Source organism: Sceloporus undulatus, chromosome 6, assembly GCF_019175285.1.
Source record: "Sceloporus undulatus isolate JIND9_A2432 ecotype Alabama chromosome 6, SceUnd_v1.1, whole genome shotgun sequence".
Lineage (NCBI taxonomy): Eukaryota > Metazoa > Chordata > Lepidosauria > Squamata > Phrynosomatidae > Sceloporus > Sceloporus undulatus.
The window spans coordinates 155,031,136-155,045,866 of NC_056527.1; the positions used below are offsets into that span (position 1 = coordinate 155,031,136).

General features: G+C 38.4%; 1 protein-coding gene across 2 annotated transcripts in view; it reads left to right on the plus strand.

The window, feature by feature from the left end:
- NPTN (neuroplastin) overlaps positions 1 to 14,731 on the plus strand; it is a 47,490-nt gene that overhangs the window by 13,521 nt on the left and 19,238 nt on the right. For both annotated transcript variants that reach the window (XM_042472512.1, XM_042472513.1), the window contains exons 2-4: positions 2,345 to 2,692; positions 8,982 to 9,150; positions 10,939 to 11,033. In XM_042472512.1, the coding sequence (XP_042328446.1) occupies positions 2,345 to 2,692; positions 8,982 to 9,150; positions 10,939 to 11,033 (612 nt within the window). The remainder of the gene's footprint in view (positions 1 to 2,344; positions 2,693 to 8,981; positions 9,151 to 10,938; positions 11,034 to 14,731) is intronic.

The window sequence follows — 14,731 nt, forward strand, 5'->3', positions numbered from 1 at the left end:
AAAGCATGACTCATTGGAAAAGACAATAATGCTAGGAAAAGTTGAAGGCAGTGGAAAGAGGAAGACCACAGCCAGACCCAATTAGGGAGGTCACAGACCTGAATCTACAAGACCTAAACAGAGCAGTGGAGGACAGGGGGTCTTGGAGATATCTCATCTGCAGGGCTGCCATGAGTTGAAGTTGATCAAGGCAGCTAACAAACGGTTTATGTGACATAATTACCTCAGCTGATACTAGGGCTGTGGAAGTTTCTGTTTTTATACTCTTCAAACTCCCTCATAAATGGCAAATGATTTTAATTTGTAATAACAAATTTATTCTAGTAAAAATGGTGCAACAAGGCATTTCTCGGTTTTTTTTTTTGGTGGGGGGAGGGTTGGGCTTTGGCTCTGTTCTAGAAGTTTTTTGATGTTTCCCCAGCATCCTTGGTCAAGTCAATAAAATCCTATCAGCCGTTTTTGTGGTTTTTTGTTGTTGTTGTTTTGGGGGTTTGGGTGGCTCAGACTTGTGGGAAGGTCAGCCATTGTTCCTATTGGGGTAAGGTGCAGGGTTTTTGTGATCACAGATTTTGGCCAGGCTGCGAATGATGGCAGAATACTGTGACACTCTAGTTCTGTGTTTAGACCTAGTTAGCTGGGAATATAGGTAGGTGTGAAGCATGGAGGCTGGTTAAATGAGTTTAAAGGGTGACTTGTCCAAAGCTAGCCAGTGAGTTTTATATTTCGATATTTGAACCTGGAGAGATTGTGTGTTGGTGTGTGTAACCCGTTCAGAAATACTACACTGTCACACCGTTCTATAGCTTGCATATACTGTACTCTGGAACTTGAACGCTCGCTGTTTGACAGACTTGTTGACCCTATCATATAATAGGAAGTAGTCAAGTGGCCTAGAGATGATCAGCGCCTGGTGAGGCATGTGAGGCCTAACCTACTCTTAGTGCATTCTCTTAATGTAGTGGCTGTCTGGGAAAATTGTTTGTTCATTCTCTCTGCCCTTGTTTATCAGTCAGTACTTGAATAAAAATGAGTAGCAGTCTTGGTGCTTAAAGTGACTTGATATAATACACTGGATTTCGTTTTTATTGATTTATGATGTGTTGTTAAAACTGCTTCATGTTTCATATAGCAGAAAAATAATGAAGTACTTTTCCCACAAATGTGTAGAATCAAGAATAGGTAATATTGGTTGAAAATGTTAGCTGGTTCCCAGTTTGGGGTGGTCGTAGAGGAGGAGTGGATGACTAATATTGGACTCTTACAAATCTCTTTCTTTGTGGGGTCAGCTGCCTAAAGGAATCAGTGTGTGAAAAAAGATTTATATTGCTTTTATTTTTGCCTTCTTTAAGGATGCTGCAGCACTGCAGAAATAAAGCAGTTTGACATCTCTTCAGCTGCCATGGCTCAATGCTATGGAATTCTGGGGTTTCTAGCTTTGTGAGCTATTTAGCCTTCCTTGTCAAACAGCTCTGCTACCCCACCAAACTACAAATTCCAGAATTCCATAGCATTGAGTCATGGCAGTTAATGTGGTGTCAAACTGCTTTATTTCTCCAGTGTGGCAACAGCCTTAGATAAGGATATGCTGTATACCAACCAGTTATGACAAGTTTATTGAAAGAAAGTAGTCCAGAGAGCCTAATATTACAGTACAACCAGTTGGTGTGTGTAAATGTGTAGAAAACATTGGAACATGAGAACTTTAATATCTAAACAGTCTCTGTGGAACAATTACTGTTTAATATATATAAATCTCTGCTGAGAGCACTGCACCTTAGAAGCTCTTGCAGTTGTCTGCTGCAGGAAATTTGGGTCACTTGATATATCTGGATTCTCTGCATCATGGACACAGAATAAAATGGTGGCCAACAAATTATGTCTCTTTCTAATACTGCCATTTAAACCTCAAAAGTTGTAATGCAGGAAAATGTGTTTGCATTTAATTCAATAATTCTTGTTGAAATATAACATGCACCCAACTCTTTGTCCACATTGCCCTTCAGAGCTATTATTTAGGCATTTCAAGAGGTGAACAAAATATGCATTACATTTTCCAGCTATGGCCTCTTCAAGCCAACTTCCTATGAAGGATTGTTACAGACTATGTAAAACTCTTAAAGCTAATGGCTTGTATCCCACAACCTAAGCTTTTTGCAAGGTTGCTATCCAAACTAAAGCTCTCTGCAAGCTATAAACACTGTCTTTTCTCTATAAGTCATGCAATAGCTGCTGTCTTAGATGGGCATGTCTCTTTTTCTTTCTTTCTGTAATTCATTTGCTTTCTTTATAAGATCTGTTCTTTTCTGCTGGTCTGTCACTGCATTTCTGCTGCCCCTCCCTCTAGCTGGGTTTGTCAAGTCGCCCATGTCAGAAACTAAACTCACGGGGGACGCCTTTGAGCTGTACTGTGACGTGGTTGGGAACCCCACTCCAGAGATCCAGTGGTGGTATGCTGAAGTCAACCGGGCTGAATCTTTCAAACAGCTATGGGATGGTGCTCGAAAGCGCCGTGTCACCATTAACACTGCCTACGGGGTGAATGGCGTGAGCGTGCTGAGAATTACTCGCCTTACCTTGGAAGACTCTGGGACTTACGAGTGCAGGGCAAGCAACGATCCCAGAAGGAATGACTTGAGGCAAAATCCTGCCATAACGTGGATACGAGCCCAGGCTACCATAAGCGTCCTTCAGAGTGAGTTCAGTACCCTACAGTAGTAGTACTGTAGTATCTAGAGGGAGTCGAGTGACCCTTACCCCTCACCTGTGACCCTTAGTATCACCTACCTATTGTCTTTGTTATGTTTTTTTGGTTTTGAACCCCAGATGATTCCTCTAGTTGTGGTGCCTTACTGTGTTTGCCACCTTCTTACTGTGTCTCCTCCTTCCTAGGATCAAAGGACTGGGGAGTGTCGGTGGAGTTGACTTGTAGTTCCTCTGTGAAAACAAGCACAGTATTGGATTGTTTGTTCCCTCCCTTTTACTTTTTATACTAGGCTCCTGCTCTCCTAATGCTGGTTTCTTCATGAGTGCCTTTTCAATTTTGCGTTATTCCCTGATCTAACCATTTCTAACCATTCTTTATTTTCTTTCATTCGAATCTCGTGGAATGCCTTCCTTATTCACATGGTTTTGAGTTCATAGACTTCTGTAGAAAACCTTCCTGTTTGGGTTTTGTTACATGTGAAAGCCTAATTTTTCCCATTTTAGTCAGATATTTGATTGCACAAATGCTTAACAACCATCAGAACTGATTCCCTGGCCACTCTCTAAAAATGAACACCACTGCTTACTTTACACATAGAAATGATAGCCAGGAGCAACCACCTTCTAATTCATCTAGCATTCAGTTGAGCATCCCTACATATAAACTAAGATCATAGCTGGTTACACAGTCTTATAATTTATATTTCACTTGGTTACTAAAGCAGTTTATTGTGTAAATCAGTTTTGCTTTCTCACAAATAATATGCAAGGTAGGTTCTTAATTGTTGCATTGTACAGATAGTAGAAACAGAATTGTATTCTATTATAGAGTATCTCTACAACTTCAGACATGATGTTTATGTCTGCACCATTCAGCGTCCATTGAGCTGGCACCTCCCATAACAAATTATATTTCTTGACACAAAAATATGTTGGATTTTTACTTCGAATCAGCATGATTAACACAATTTGGAGTTCTTTAAACAAGGATGGAGTGGACATCTTTCAGAGTGCTGCAGTTGTGTATTCCTGCATGGCAGGAGATAGGACTAGAAAACAATTTGCAAAGTAGCATATAAATACAAAAGTGAGCTGAGATTTAGAAGTAAACTATTGAATGTTCTTCATATATATAGTATCAGGCATGGCCATTTTTGCTAAACCATTGTTAAAAACAAGGCTATTCCATTTGAAAAGAATTTATTCCTATAGCTTACAAGCCTTAGGAAGTGGCTAGTTACCTGTTCCTAAATATTTGAATCCAGTCTCTACTACAAGGACTACTAGAAAGCAGGAGCCAATAACAAAATGGGATTTGGACAACTGTTCTAACTCTAACCTTTTCACATTACTGCTCATGTTATCACATACATCTACTGGCATTCTTCTATTTATTTTGAAGGGCATACATATGCTACCTTTCTTCAGCATATTTCCCCCAAACAGTTAACAATTTTAATTCAGTTTTTAATTTTTGAAATTTAATCTTATCCATATCTCTCAGATAGTTCCGGAATCTAAGTTAAGCTATAGAGAAACCCTGTTCCTGTGTTCCTATCACACAATTCGCATACAGAGATACAACCTGCAAAAGAGTGTTGTCAATTGACCTCAAAGGACAGGACCATATGTGGAAATGTTCTCTTTTTGTTTGGTTTCTACTACCTGGTCATTATAGCCTCTGCTTTGTAATTTATTGTATGCAAGCATGGCGGGTACCATGGACTGCTAAAAAGACAAATGAGTCCTAGATCAAATCAAGCCAGAACTCTTCCTAGAAATTAAGATGACTAAACTGAGACTGTCATACTTTGGCTGCATCATGAGAAGACATGACTCATAAGAAAAGTCAATAATGCCTGGTAAGGTAGAAGGATGTAGAAAAATTGGGAAACCACATTACATATGGATGAACGCAGTCGAGGACGCCATGGCCTGAGTCTGCAGGAGCTGAGCAGGGCCATTGATAGTGTGACTTGGAGGTTTCTCATTCATAGGGTTGCCATAAGTCAGAATCAACTTGATGGCAGTGATCAGCAATGATGCATGACTTGTTTGCTGACAGGATAACTCAATCATAGAAAAACTATAGTCTCAGATTTTCTGTCTTAATATAAAAATGTTCAGCAAAAGAAAGTATCTAAAATTATAACAGACTGATTTTGTTCAGTATTACAGTTGCTCTGGAAAGAACATAAATTGTCTTACAATTTGGTATATCAGCTTGTGTATGTTTTTTCTTCTTTTGAACAGGTATGTATGGCAGGGGGAAGAAATGTAAGGGTGGAGAATATAGTAGCCTGGCTGTGCTCATATGACACAGTAGAGCACTGCCTAAGCAGGTCAAAGAAGGGGAAAAAGATTGCCATAGTATCAGCAGAACAATATAATGGTCCAAGATTGGGTTTTTGTCCAGGCCTTGCCCCCCATGGCTTATCATCCTCTCTTTTCTTTCTCACCCTTCCTTAGTGGAATTACCTGTCCTGAATTGCTGTAGGTCTTCTGAGAAACTGAGTCAATAAAAACTAGTAGTTTGATCTACTATCAGTTCTACAGTGTTGTTATGGCATTTTAGTGCATGTCAAAAAGACACATTTATAGGTTTTTTTAAATCCTGGAATTGTATAATATAATCTTTAGTTGTCCATTTGCTGCCTCACAGGTCTTACATGCTTTCACCCCACTGGATGCCTTCTACCTTGCGTTTCCCTGTCCTTGGAAAAATAGTAAAACAGTCACTAGGAAAGTAATCCCTGCATCTTCATCGCTCCTATTTAGGCAGACCTGATTGTGTCTTTGGCAAATATTAATAGTGCATTATTTTGCAGATACAATAGTAACTTGCTTACCAAGTCCCTTTTATCTATGATGCCTACTCATTTTAGCTTTATTTATTTTTATGCCTATATAATGTGCAAGAATCTTATGTGGAAGAAATGAATTTATAATACTTTGGTGCCAACGACACTGTAAAAACAGGACTGAGAGAAAATCTAGTTGCTAACTTTCTATTCCTGCCCTCCATTCATTGTGAGATTTCATAGTAATCAGGCTGGATTAGAAGAAGTACATTGACTTCGCATCATGGTCATGGTCAATATAAAAACTATATCTTCATAGGACCTTTCCTGGACTTCATGAAGAACTGCATTCTTGGGATTTGTTACACTGCTAATTTCTCAATCTAAAGTAAAACTGACTTTAAGTTTTAGTGATGTTCTATGTATACTTATTCCAGGACACTAGGAATATGTACTTAATCTTGCTAATTTTATCAGTCATGTAGTTAGTAGTTTATACTTAACAAGACATGCATAAATGTCTTAAATTTGCTTTGTTCTCTATTGCAGTAACTACTGTTTTGTTCTCTGTTGCAGTAACTTTCTTTCCCACAAGTTAGGATGTGTATTAAAACAGCATTTACATTAAATGAAACCCTCTTGATCAGAAGTAAATTACAATCACCTTCTGAAATTCTTGTATGTTGCTTTTAATGTTCATAGTATGTTTTAAAATTATATGGATTTATGTGTTGCATCAGACTTTGGACTGGGAAGAAATGATTTACTGAAGAGTTTTTAAAAGAAAAGGATTCAAATAGCTTTGCTGTGTGTGTTGAACATAACCCTTTCATGAATAGAGGAACACATTTCATTGCAGGAACAGAGTTGCAATGGATTATAGCAGGAACAGAATTTGTAGAAAAGACTGAAACATCCTCAAAATCTTCATTTGCTGTGATGAAACTTTATTGGGTTTGTTCCTGAAGAAGGGAGAATGGTTATGGGTATCTGTGTGAAAACTAAACCAGCTAGTTATGGGAAATGGTCCAGAAAGGAGAAGGGCATAACCAGGAGTCAATACAAGATTCACGGTGGATATTAAAGCAGTAAAGTTTATTACTATAAGAAGGCAGAAATGACAAGTGTCAAATGCAAACAACCATCAGAAAACTTTTCTTCCCTTTAGTCGATACCTCCATCTGAGAATGTTTTTGCAGATTGGTGTTTGTACAACTTCAGACTGTATGAATACAACACTAATGATACTATAAAACCATCCAGGATAAATAGGCATTCTTTCTGGTAGTACTGAATATTAAAAAACTGGGTGAATATAAAGCACAGCTATGAAAAAGAGAGATTGGCTTATTGTGCATAATGTTCTCTTTTGTTCTATAAAGTAAAATGCCCTTGCTTCCTTCCTCCAAGGATTGTGCAGTAATATGCTCACAGAGAGAGTATTTCTTCATTTATGCTTTCTGTGTGCCTCATATGGAAACCTCAGCTAACAATGAAGAAGAGCTTTGCTGAACCTATGAGTTAAATCCTAACTTCTTTGCTTCTTCTAGATTTCTTGTATCTGCATGTTTGCCAAAATAGATGGGGCGACGGCTGAAATTTACACTGGGAAAATAAGAAGGGAGGGTGAAGCCCCTTTTCTCCATGGGCTGCACCTTTGATCATTTGCAGCATCTTACATTTAACAGGAGACAGATAGATAAACATTTTGGTAACTGGTTCAGTCTCCCTGATCTCAAACTTCTATGAGGGTTCAAGTGCCCAGCAATGAAAAGAAAGCTGTATACATTTCCACTGTCATGTGTATATCAGCCTTGCAAATGTAGAGCAGTGATGCCTACAGATAACTTACTATTGAAATGCTTACATATACAGTAGTAGGAGTGTGCAAAAGGGGTGGGGTGACCAGGGCTTGTCCTAGAAAACTATTCATATATTATCAGTGCTAGTTTTATGTTAAATATATTGATATACAATGGGGTATGTGTGGTCCTTCAGCTATTGTTAGATTACACTTTTAATCTGCCTTGTCCAACAAATCTAGTGGTAGTAGGGCTGATAGGATGTACAGTTGAACAACATCAGGAAGGATATACATTTCCCATGCTTGGTTTATAAGCATCAGTTCTGATTATGCATATCACACAAAACAAAGTACAGCATGGATGACCCCAGATTTAAAGCGGGGGAGTTAAAAGTAATCCAAACTATAATCCTGAAATGCAGACAGGATGGTTACATTTTCTGTCCTTTTAAATTAATATGATTGGGGCTATCTGTAATGGGAGCTTCTCCCTACTGACCTCAATATACAAGGGGCTAAATTCAGTTATTAATGGCAATTAGAGTGGATCCATTGAATCAGCGGCATTTACATAGTCATTGGCATTGATTTCTTGTAGATTCAATGGGTCTAGTCTAGTTGGTACTGGCAGTTGGATTTAGGCCCAGAAAGTTAGAGCAATAGATCTGTTACATATTTTTGATATTGGAGGGGTTTGTGCGTCTTACAGAATTACTTATTTTGATACAGTGTGTTTTCATTCAAATATTTTCACTTTCCTCATAACTTGTATCAGAGTCTGCCATGTCACTTTCCTTTTTTAAAAAAAGTTTCCACATCTATGCCTGAAATAGGAAATTGGTTCCTTTTAGGTTTCTTTTTATAAGTTATGTGCAAATTGAAGTATCTAATGGCTTCATTTTCTTTGCTAGCTTCTTAGACAATTGGAATTGGAAATTCAATTTGGAAAAATTCATTGTATTTTAGTAGTGTCGTAAAACATGCTACGTTTTACTGGGATTTGTTTCTCTTGCAGCAAGAGTTTTAGGTGTAGACAATGGTAGATTTATGTACAAAGTAAACTGTAATTTAGGCCCTATAATTATGAAGGGCGTCTATATATATATATTTTAAAAATAATTGTTACAGTAATACACATTTTATGGAGGTAACTTGGATAGCTCATGTTTCAGCAAACATTAATCTGGCTCTGGATCCAGAATTGTGTGAGAATATCCAGAGAGTATCTTTTACTAAAGTAGACGGGATGGAGGGATGTGTATCTGTGTACACACAAGGTTAAATTAATACAGGCTTTGAGATGTTTGGTATTGTGGTTGGAGCTGATCACACTTGCACAGCTCCTCAGTGTGTCTCATCTATTATAAAATGCCAAAACCATTATGAATTTTCATCTTGATTGTGGCCAAATTAAAGAGCAAGAGTCCCAAAATGTATTTCATTATTCTTTTCTCTCTCTTTTTTCCCTTCACATAGGGGAACTGGTCCTTGTTGCCTTCCTCTGCTGGTCAGCTGTTGACTGTATGATTTGATGTCTCTTAAGCTAGTGAAGCTGTGTTTCATGTGTAGTTCTCTTCCCTTTCCCAGTTCCTCATCCCTTTAGTTTTGATGTGCCACCAGCATTTGTGTCTGTAGAGTCTGACCATTTTTTTTAATGTGCCCTCTTTTTCTAGAGCCCAAGATCCTTGCCAGTAATGAGGTGACCATTGTTATACCTTCACCTCCCATCACACTGCAGTGCAACCTCACAACAAGTCCCAGCATCCTCTTGAACAGCTACTGGTTGAAAAATGGTGAAGAGGTTACAGACAGTAGAAAACTTACAGATTTTGCAGAACTCAAGTAAGTTCTTAAAAAGTAGTTTTGTTACGAATTCTAGATTCTGTGAAGCTGCAACTGGAGTAGATAAACACTGTCTATGTTGTAGAATTGCCTTATTCCTGTTTTTTAAAGAGCTAGAATATATACAGCTTTCCTAAATACATTGCATCTTTCATGTTCTCTGCCAATGTGACATATTTCCTCCTAGTCCAAAGCAAGCAGGAAAGTATGTTTGTACATTGGCAATAAGGAATTGATCAAGTCTAGGGATAGTTAGTTGTTTAGATTCTCTATTTTACTGGATGTGTTTCAAGTTTTTGAGGGATGGGAGGGGGGGTAAAACTTGCAGAACTTTGTCTCTTGTTTCTATCTGAGAACCTAGAAAAGAGATGTACTACATTAGATGGTGCTCTGGAGGCCACAAGGAAGTTATTTTTGAAATTCAATTTCAAAAATATTTCAATTGTCATCAGCTCAGATTTTTGTGGTTATCATATGATCCAGGGACCTTGAAGGCCTTCAGCTGGTATCCTAGGGTTATGATAGTCCAGATGGTACTTGTTAATTAATTAAATGCATTTAAAATATATATCTCTTTACGCTTAAAGTTTCAGGAAAATGGCCTGTTCTTCATAGATTGCCCACTGCATGAAGAACCTGATGCTAAGTCTAAATATATCTGTTGGCTTATTTTGCTCTAGCTGTACTGATGGCAGACATAACAGGAAATGTGTGTTGCTTTATTTAATCAGATTAAGATGTTAATTTTTCTTGTTGAGGTACAAGGGCTTTTCATGACAGTTCAAGCTGTGGTAACCTACAATGAATCTGATGTGGAGAGATTGCTAGGTGGACTTGCTTTTGAAAAGTTTTTCAGAAACTGCAGCTATTGTGAATTTTGATGCTGTCTGAGGGCACAGAATCATAGAAAGCTTGCTTCTGCTTTGCTGAACTCCATGCCACATATTGTACCAAGATGTTGCCAGTTGACTTATCAGTTCAGCTCTTTAAGTGATTTGGGTTGCTTGTTTCTTTGCATGATATCATTTCTTTTTCTCAGTCTGAGAAGTGCTAGAACTTATAAGAAGGAATGGAGTTTTGTGGGAATGGACATGACTAACTGAAACATGGTGCAATTTTCCACATTTCAACTGTTTGTTTCAGGTTCCACTTTGAACTATTTAGAGATCTTGCAACAGTTACAATCAGGACAAAAAGCCTTAGAATTCCATCAGTATAGAATTATTAATTCTGTTTTGCATGAACAGGGCTTTCTTGGTTTCAGGACTGTACTTCTTGGAAGCACATTGTTTGTTCATAGGGGGTCAACCAATGTGATCTCTACATTGCTGGTGGGAACTATAACTCCAGATCTAGTTGGGGCCTCTCCCACTACCTACTGAAAGTCAGATGTGGAATTGCTTTAAGCTGATTCTGGTTGGATACTCAAGAAGATTTCTGAAGCTTGGTGAATGAATCCAACGTTTCCCTGTCACAGCAAGTGTAGCAATAGCATGTACATTTCTAATCCATTTATCAGTGCACTTAAGCACTCCCTAAGTGGTTTACAAAGTGTAAGCTAATTGCCCCCAACTATCTGGGTACTCATTTTAGCGACCTCAGAAGGATGCAAGCCTGAGTCGAGTTTAAGCCCCTGGCTGGTATTGAACTCACAACCTTATGGTTTGTGAGTGATTGGCTGCAGTACAGGCATTTAAGCACTACACCACCAGGGCTCTGGTTTGGATTGGATTGTCATCACATCTTTGTCCTGTCAGCTATTCTAATCTATGTTTCTTCCCTTTGCAGAATTCCGAAGCCCAGATTAGATGATTCAGGGGAATATTTGTGTGTGTTTGTATTCGAGAACTCCCCTTCAGCAAATGCCACTATTGAAGTGAAAGGTACTACTTTATTTTTCTTTTCCTTAGTAGCTGTGTTCTTAATCATTTTTTATTTATATCATTCCTCTGGAATCCCATTTTTTTAGTTCTTGCCATGTCACAGTTTTCTTGCTACATAAGTAGTTGTCTCCCACACTTTTAAGTAAATATTGGCTCTTGTAATTGGTTAACTCGCCAAGAGAAAACTTAATATAGGCATGGTACACATGCCGTGCGGTCCCTAACCCTAGTGCACCACAGCGCTATAACAATGGCGGTGCCCTGTGTACACAGGCACCGCCATTGTTACATAAGCACCGCGCGGCATCCGCACGTTGTCGTTCTACACTTATGTAACAAATGCACCACTGGCACACTTGTTATGCCGCCCCTGCAGCTTTAAAAGTACTGTACCTGCTTTTTTGCGGGTTCTTTTTCCTCTGCAGGGAAGGTGCGTGGCTTGGCAGCTGCGGCTTCCCTGCAGAGGAAAATATGCCGTCGCTGCTCCGGACAGATTCTGAGGTACATACGGGCCAAAGTTAAGTGCTTTTTACCATACTGTTACACTCTCCTTAATGCCCCCAAATATGTTTGATGAAACACTTTAAACAAACTCATTACAACCATTAAAAACCAGTGTTTCTAAACTGCAACTCCCTAAGAGTTTCTTAATCTCCCTAAAGAAGAAAATATGTTTCTCACCTTACAGCCTAGCCCTGAGCTGTGCCTTGTGGATCGCTCAGGAAATGATGCGGAAATTCCTGCTGGACACTCAAATATATCTCCTTGGCCACAGTATACAAACTGCTGCCTAATTTTCTTTCTTCATCCTGGAAAAGAGCAGTGCAGTGCAAGTTCTGTGGTTTCTGTTCAAATGCCAGGATCCTTTTCTCCCTCCCTCAATCCATTTTTGACTTTTTATCAGCCAGTTGGTGCTCTGCATCCATTTGTAGCCCACTTCAGTTGGACTCTGGCTGAAAGACTTTTATGTAGTTAACTGCTCTTTATTGACCAGTTGTACTGCTTTAACTACACTTACTTCCTCATCTTTCCCTGGGTCCTCAATTCATTCTGACCCCAAGAGTGATGCCATTAGGACTGGGATATTATTTACTTGACTTTCCGCCCCTGCAAACATAACAGATTCCACTCTGTAGTTATGGAATATGTTACACCGGCAACTAGTTTTGATGACTTTAAAAGGTGGTTGAATTAAATCTGTGCTTACTCATCAAATTAGCTCTATATTACCTCCAGTGTGAGAGACACTGGATAGCAGTTGCTTGGGAATACAACTTCAAAAGTACTATGGCACTCGTGTCCTGCTTGTGGGTTTCAGTAGGTAATGTATGCTTCTTGGAAGAATCTCCATTGGCCATTGCATGAACAAAATGCTGGGCTGGGTAGACTTTTAGTCTAATCTAGCATGGATGATCTTACATTTTCTTTGCAGCTGGGGCATCATAATTCTGAGCAAAATAAAAACACCTACATGTTTGCTTGGTGAGGTGAATGTGTATGAAAGTATATCTCCATTTCAGCTCTTTCACATAAGTTTGCCATTATTATTTCTTAGGGAGCATCAAAACCTTGTCTTGGTTAAGTGAAAATTACAATTTGAAACTTTCAATTTAAAATCTTTGTTATCCTACAGAAAAGAGGGAGAGCACAAGTTTGACCCTGCTTTAAAAAAGTATCAATCAATATGGATTTGCTTATTGATACATTAAGTCAGCGCAAGGCTGCTGCTCAGTGGTGAGCTATACTGCCTAGCTAACATAATAACAGAACAGAAACATACTGTGAGGGAGCTAAAATATACATATTCCTGATACTTTGGGGATTTCAAGTACTTAGAATAGAGTACTTCAAGTATTGAAGTATTTTGGAGGATGGGGGAATCATACAGTATGTTGCCTGACCCAAGACATCTATATGATGGTCCAGTTGTTGAATCACCCTTGAATGCTTTCTCACTGAGGATGAACTTCCTAATAATCTTCACGGTGTTAAGAAAAAACTCATTTTAGACAGGCAGAAACTGCTAAACCTATGAGTCTCAAAATTGATTAGTACTTTCTAAGTTACACAAATATGTAGCTACCTCCATTTCTGAATTGTACAGTATATGAATTGTGTGAGCTGCATGTTTCCAGCTAAACCATGGATGGGAAACATACAACATGCTGGTCACAATATGATGCCCAAGGCCATTTTTCCCCCTGCAATCTTCCCGCTCTGTTGAAAAAGCCTTGCTATTGAATTTTAGTTGCAACTTGGGACATTGCCAATTGAAGGAAGCAATAAATATTTCTTTAAAAATATAAAAACATAGCTGACATTCTGGGGATCTTGTAGCACTTTTGTGTTTGTTTTAAAATACAGTAAACCCTCCATATCCACATATTGTTTATCAATGGATTCAAGCATCCATGGCTTGAAAACTCAAAAAGAAAAGAAAAGAAAAGCAAACCTTGATTTTGCCAATTTATATAACAGACATCAGTTTACTATCCATTGTATTTAATGATAGTTTGAACATCCCTGAATTTTGGTATCCATGGGGGGGGGGGGGTTCCTGGAACCAAATCCTAGTGGATATCAAAGGCTCACTATATTAGGACACTTCCTGTTCTGAAAAAAAAAAGTCTCATTTTGTTGCATTTTTTCTAGGTAGGACCTAGATTGGATTGACCTCCTTTAAAGAAAGAATATGAGAAACTGATACTCACTCATATTTAGAAACCAGTTTACACACAAAGGGAAGCAACAGAAGACAGTGTCTCCAGTAGTACTGTCCTCGCCCCTTATCCAAAGCCTGACTTACATGCATAGAACTATAATAAATCATACATAATACATGACTCCCTTGATGTACTTTGCAATTCATTTCATACTTTGCAAAACCCAGATTTTGCTGTCTAAAAGCACACAAAGTAAATAAAATATTGGGAGTGGAGAGCTGCATACAGTATTTCAGGAATTTCACTGGGTGAAATTACACCTTGGACAGATTGCGTCTCCCTTATCCAAAATGCTTGGAACCAGAATTTTTTTTGGGTTTCTGATTTATTTTAATTTTGTAATATTTGCATACAGATACTGAGATACCTTGGAGATGGGACTCAAATTTAAATATGAAACTCATTCATGTTTTGTATACATCCTATGAATCCCATTTGGAAGAAAAGTGGGATCCCATGAATAAATAAATCCCATAATAAATAAATTAAATAAATAAATAAACATATATCATGAAGGTAATTTTATACACAATATTTGTAATTTTTTTTGCATGAAACAAAGTTTGTCTACACTGAACCATCAGAAAGCACTGCCCATTTGAGCAACTTCGGATTTTAGAATTCCAGATAAGGGAAACGCAACCTCTAGACTGTTGTTCACCCTTTGTCTGTCTAGATTCCTTTTTTAACCTGCCAAAGCAACGGTGGGGTGTATGCATGCATGTTGTATGGTTGAGAGTATAGTTCTTGGTCTACCGTGTTCCCAAGGGCAAGGTATATGAGTGCTAAAAACAGACTGTAGGCTACAAGAGGTCACAAGTAGTTTAGAAATGGCCTGATTTCAAAAGGACCTTCTAGTTGTCCAGATTATTAGAATTCTTCTCTTCCTAATCTACAGCCAATTAATCCAGAAATCATAAGAGTACAATCAATTCAAGCATTAGCCTCATCTAAAGCATAATGATTGAGTGATGT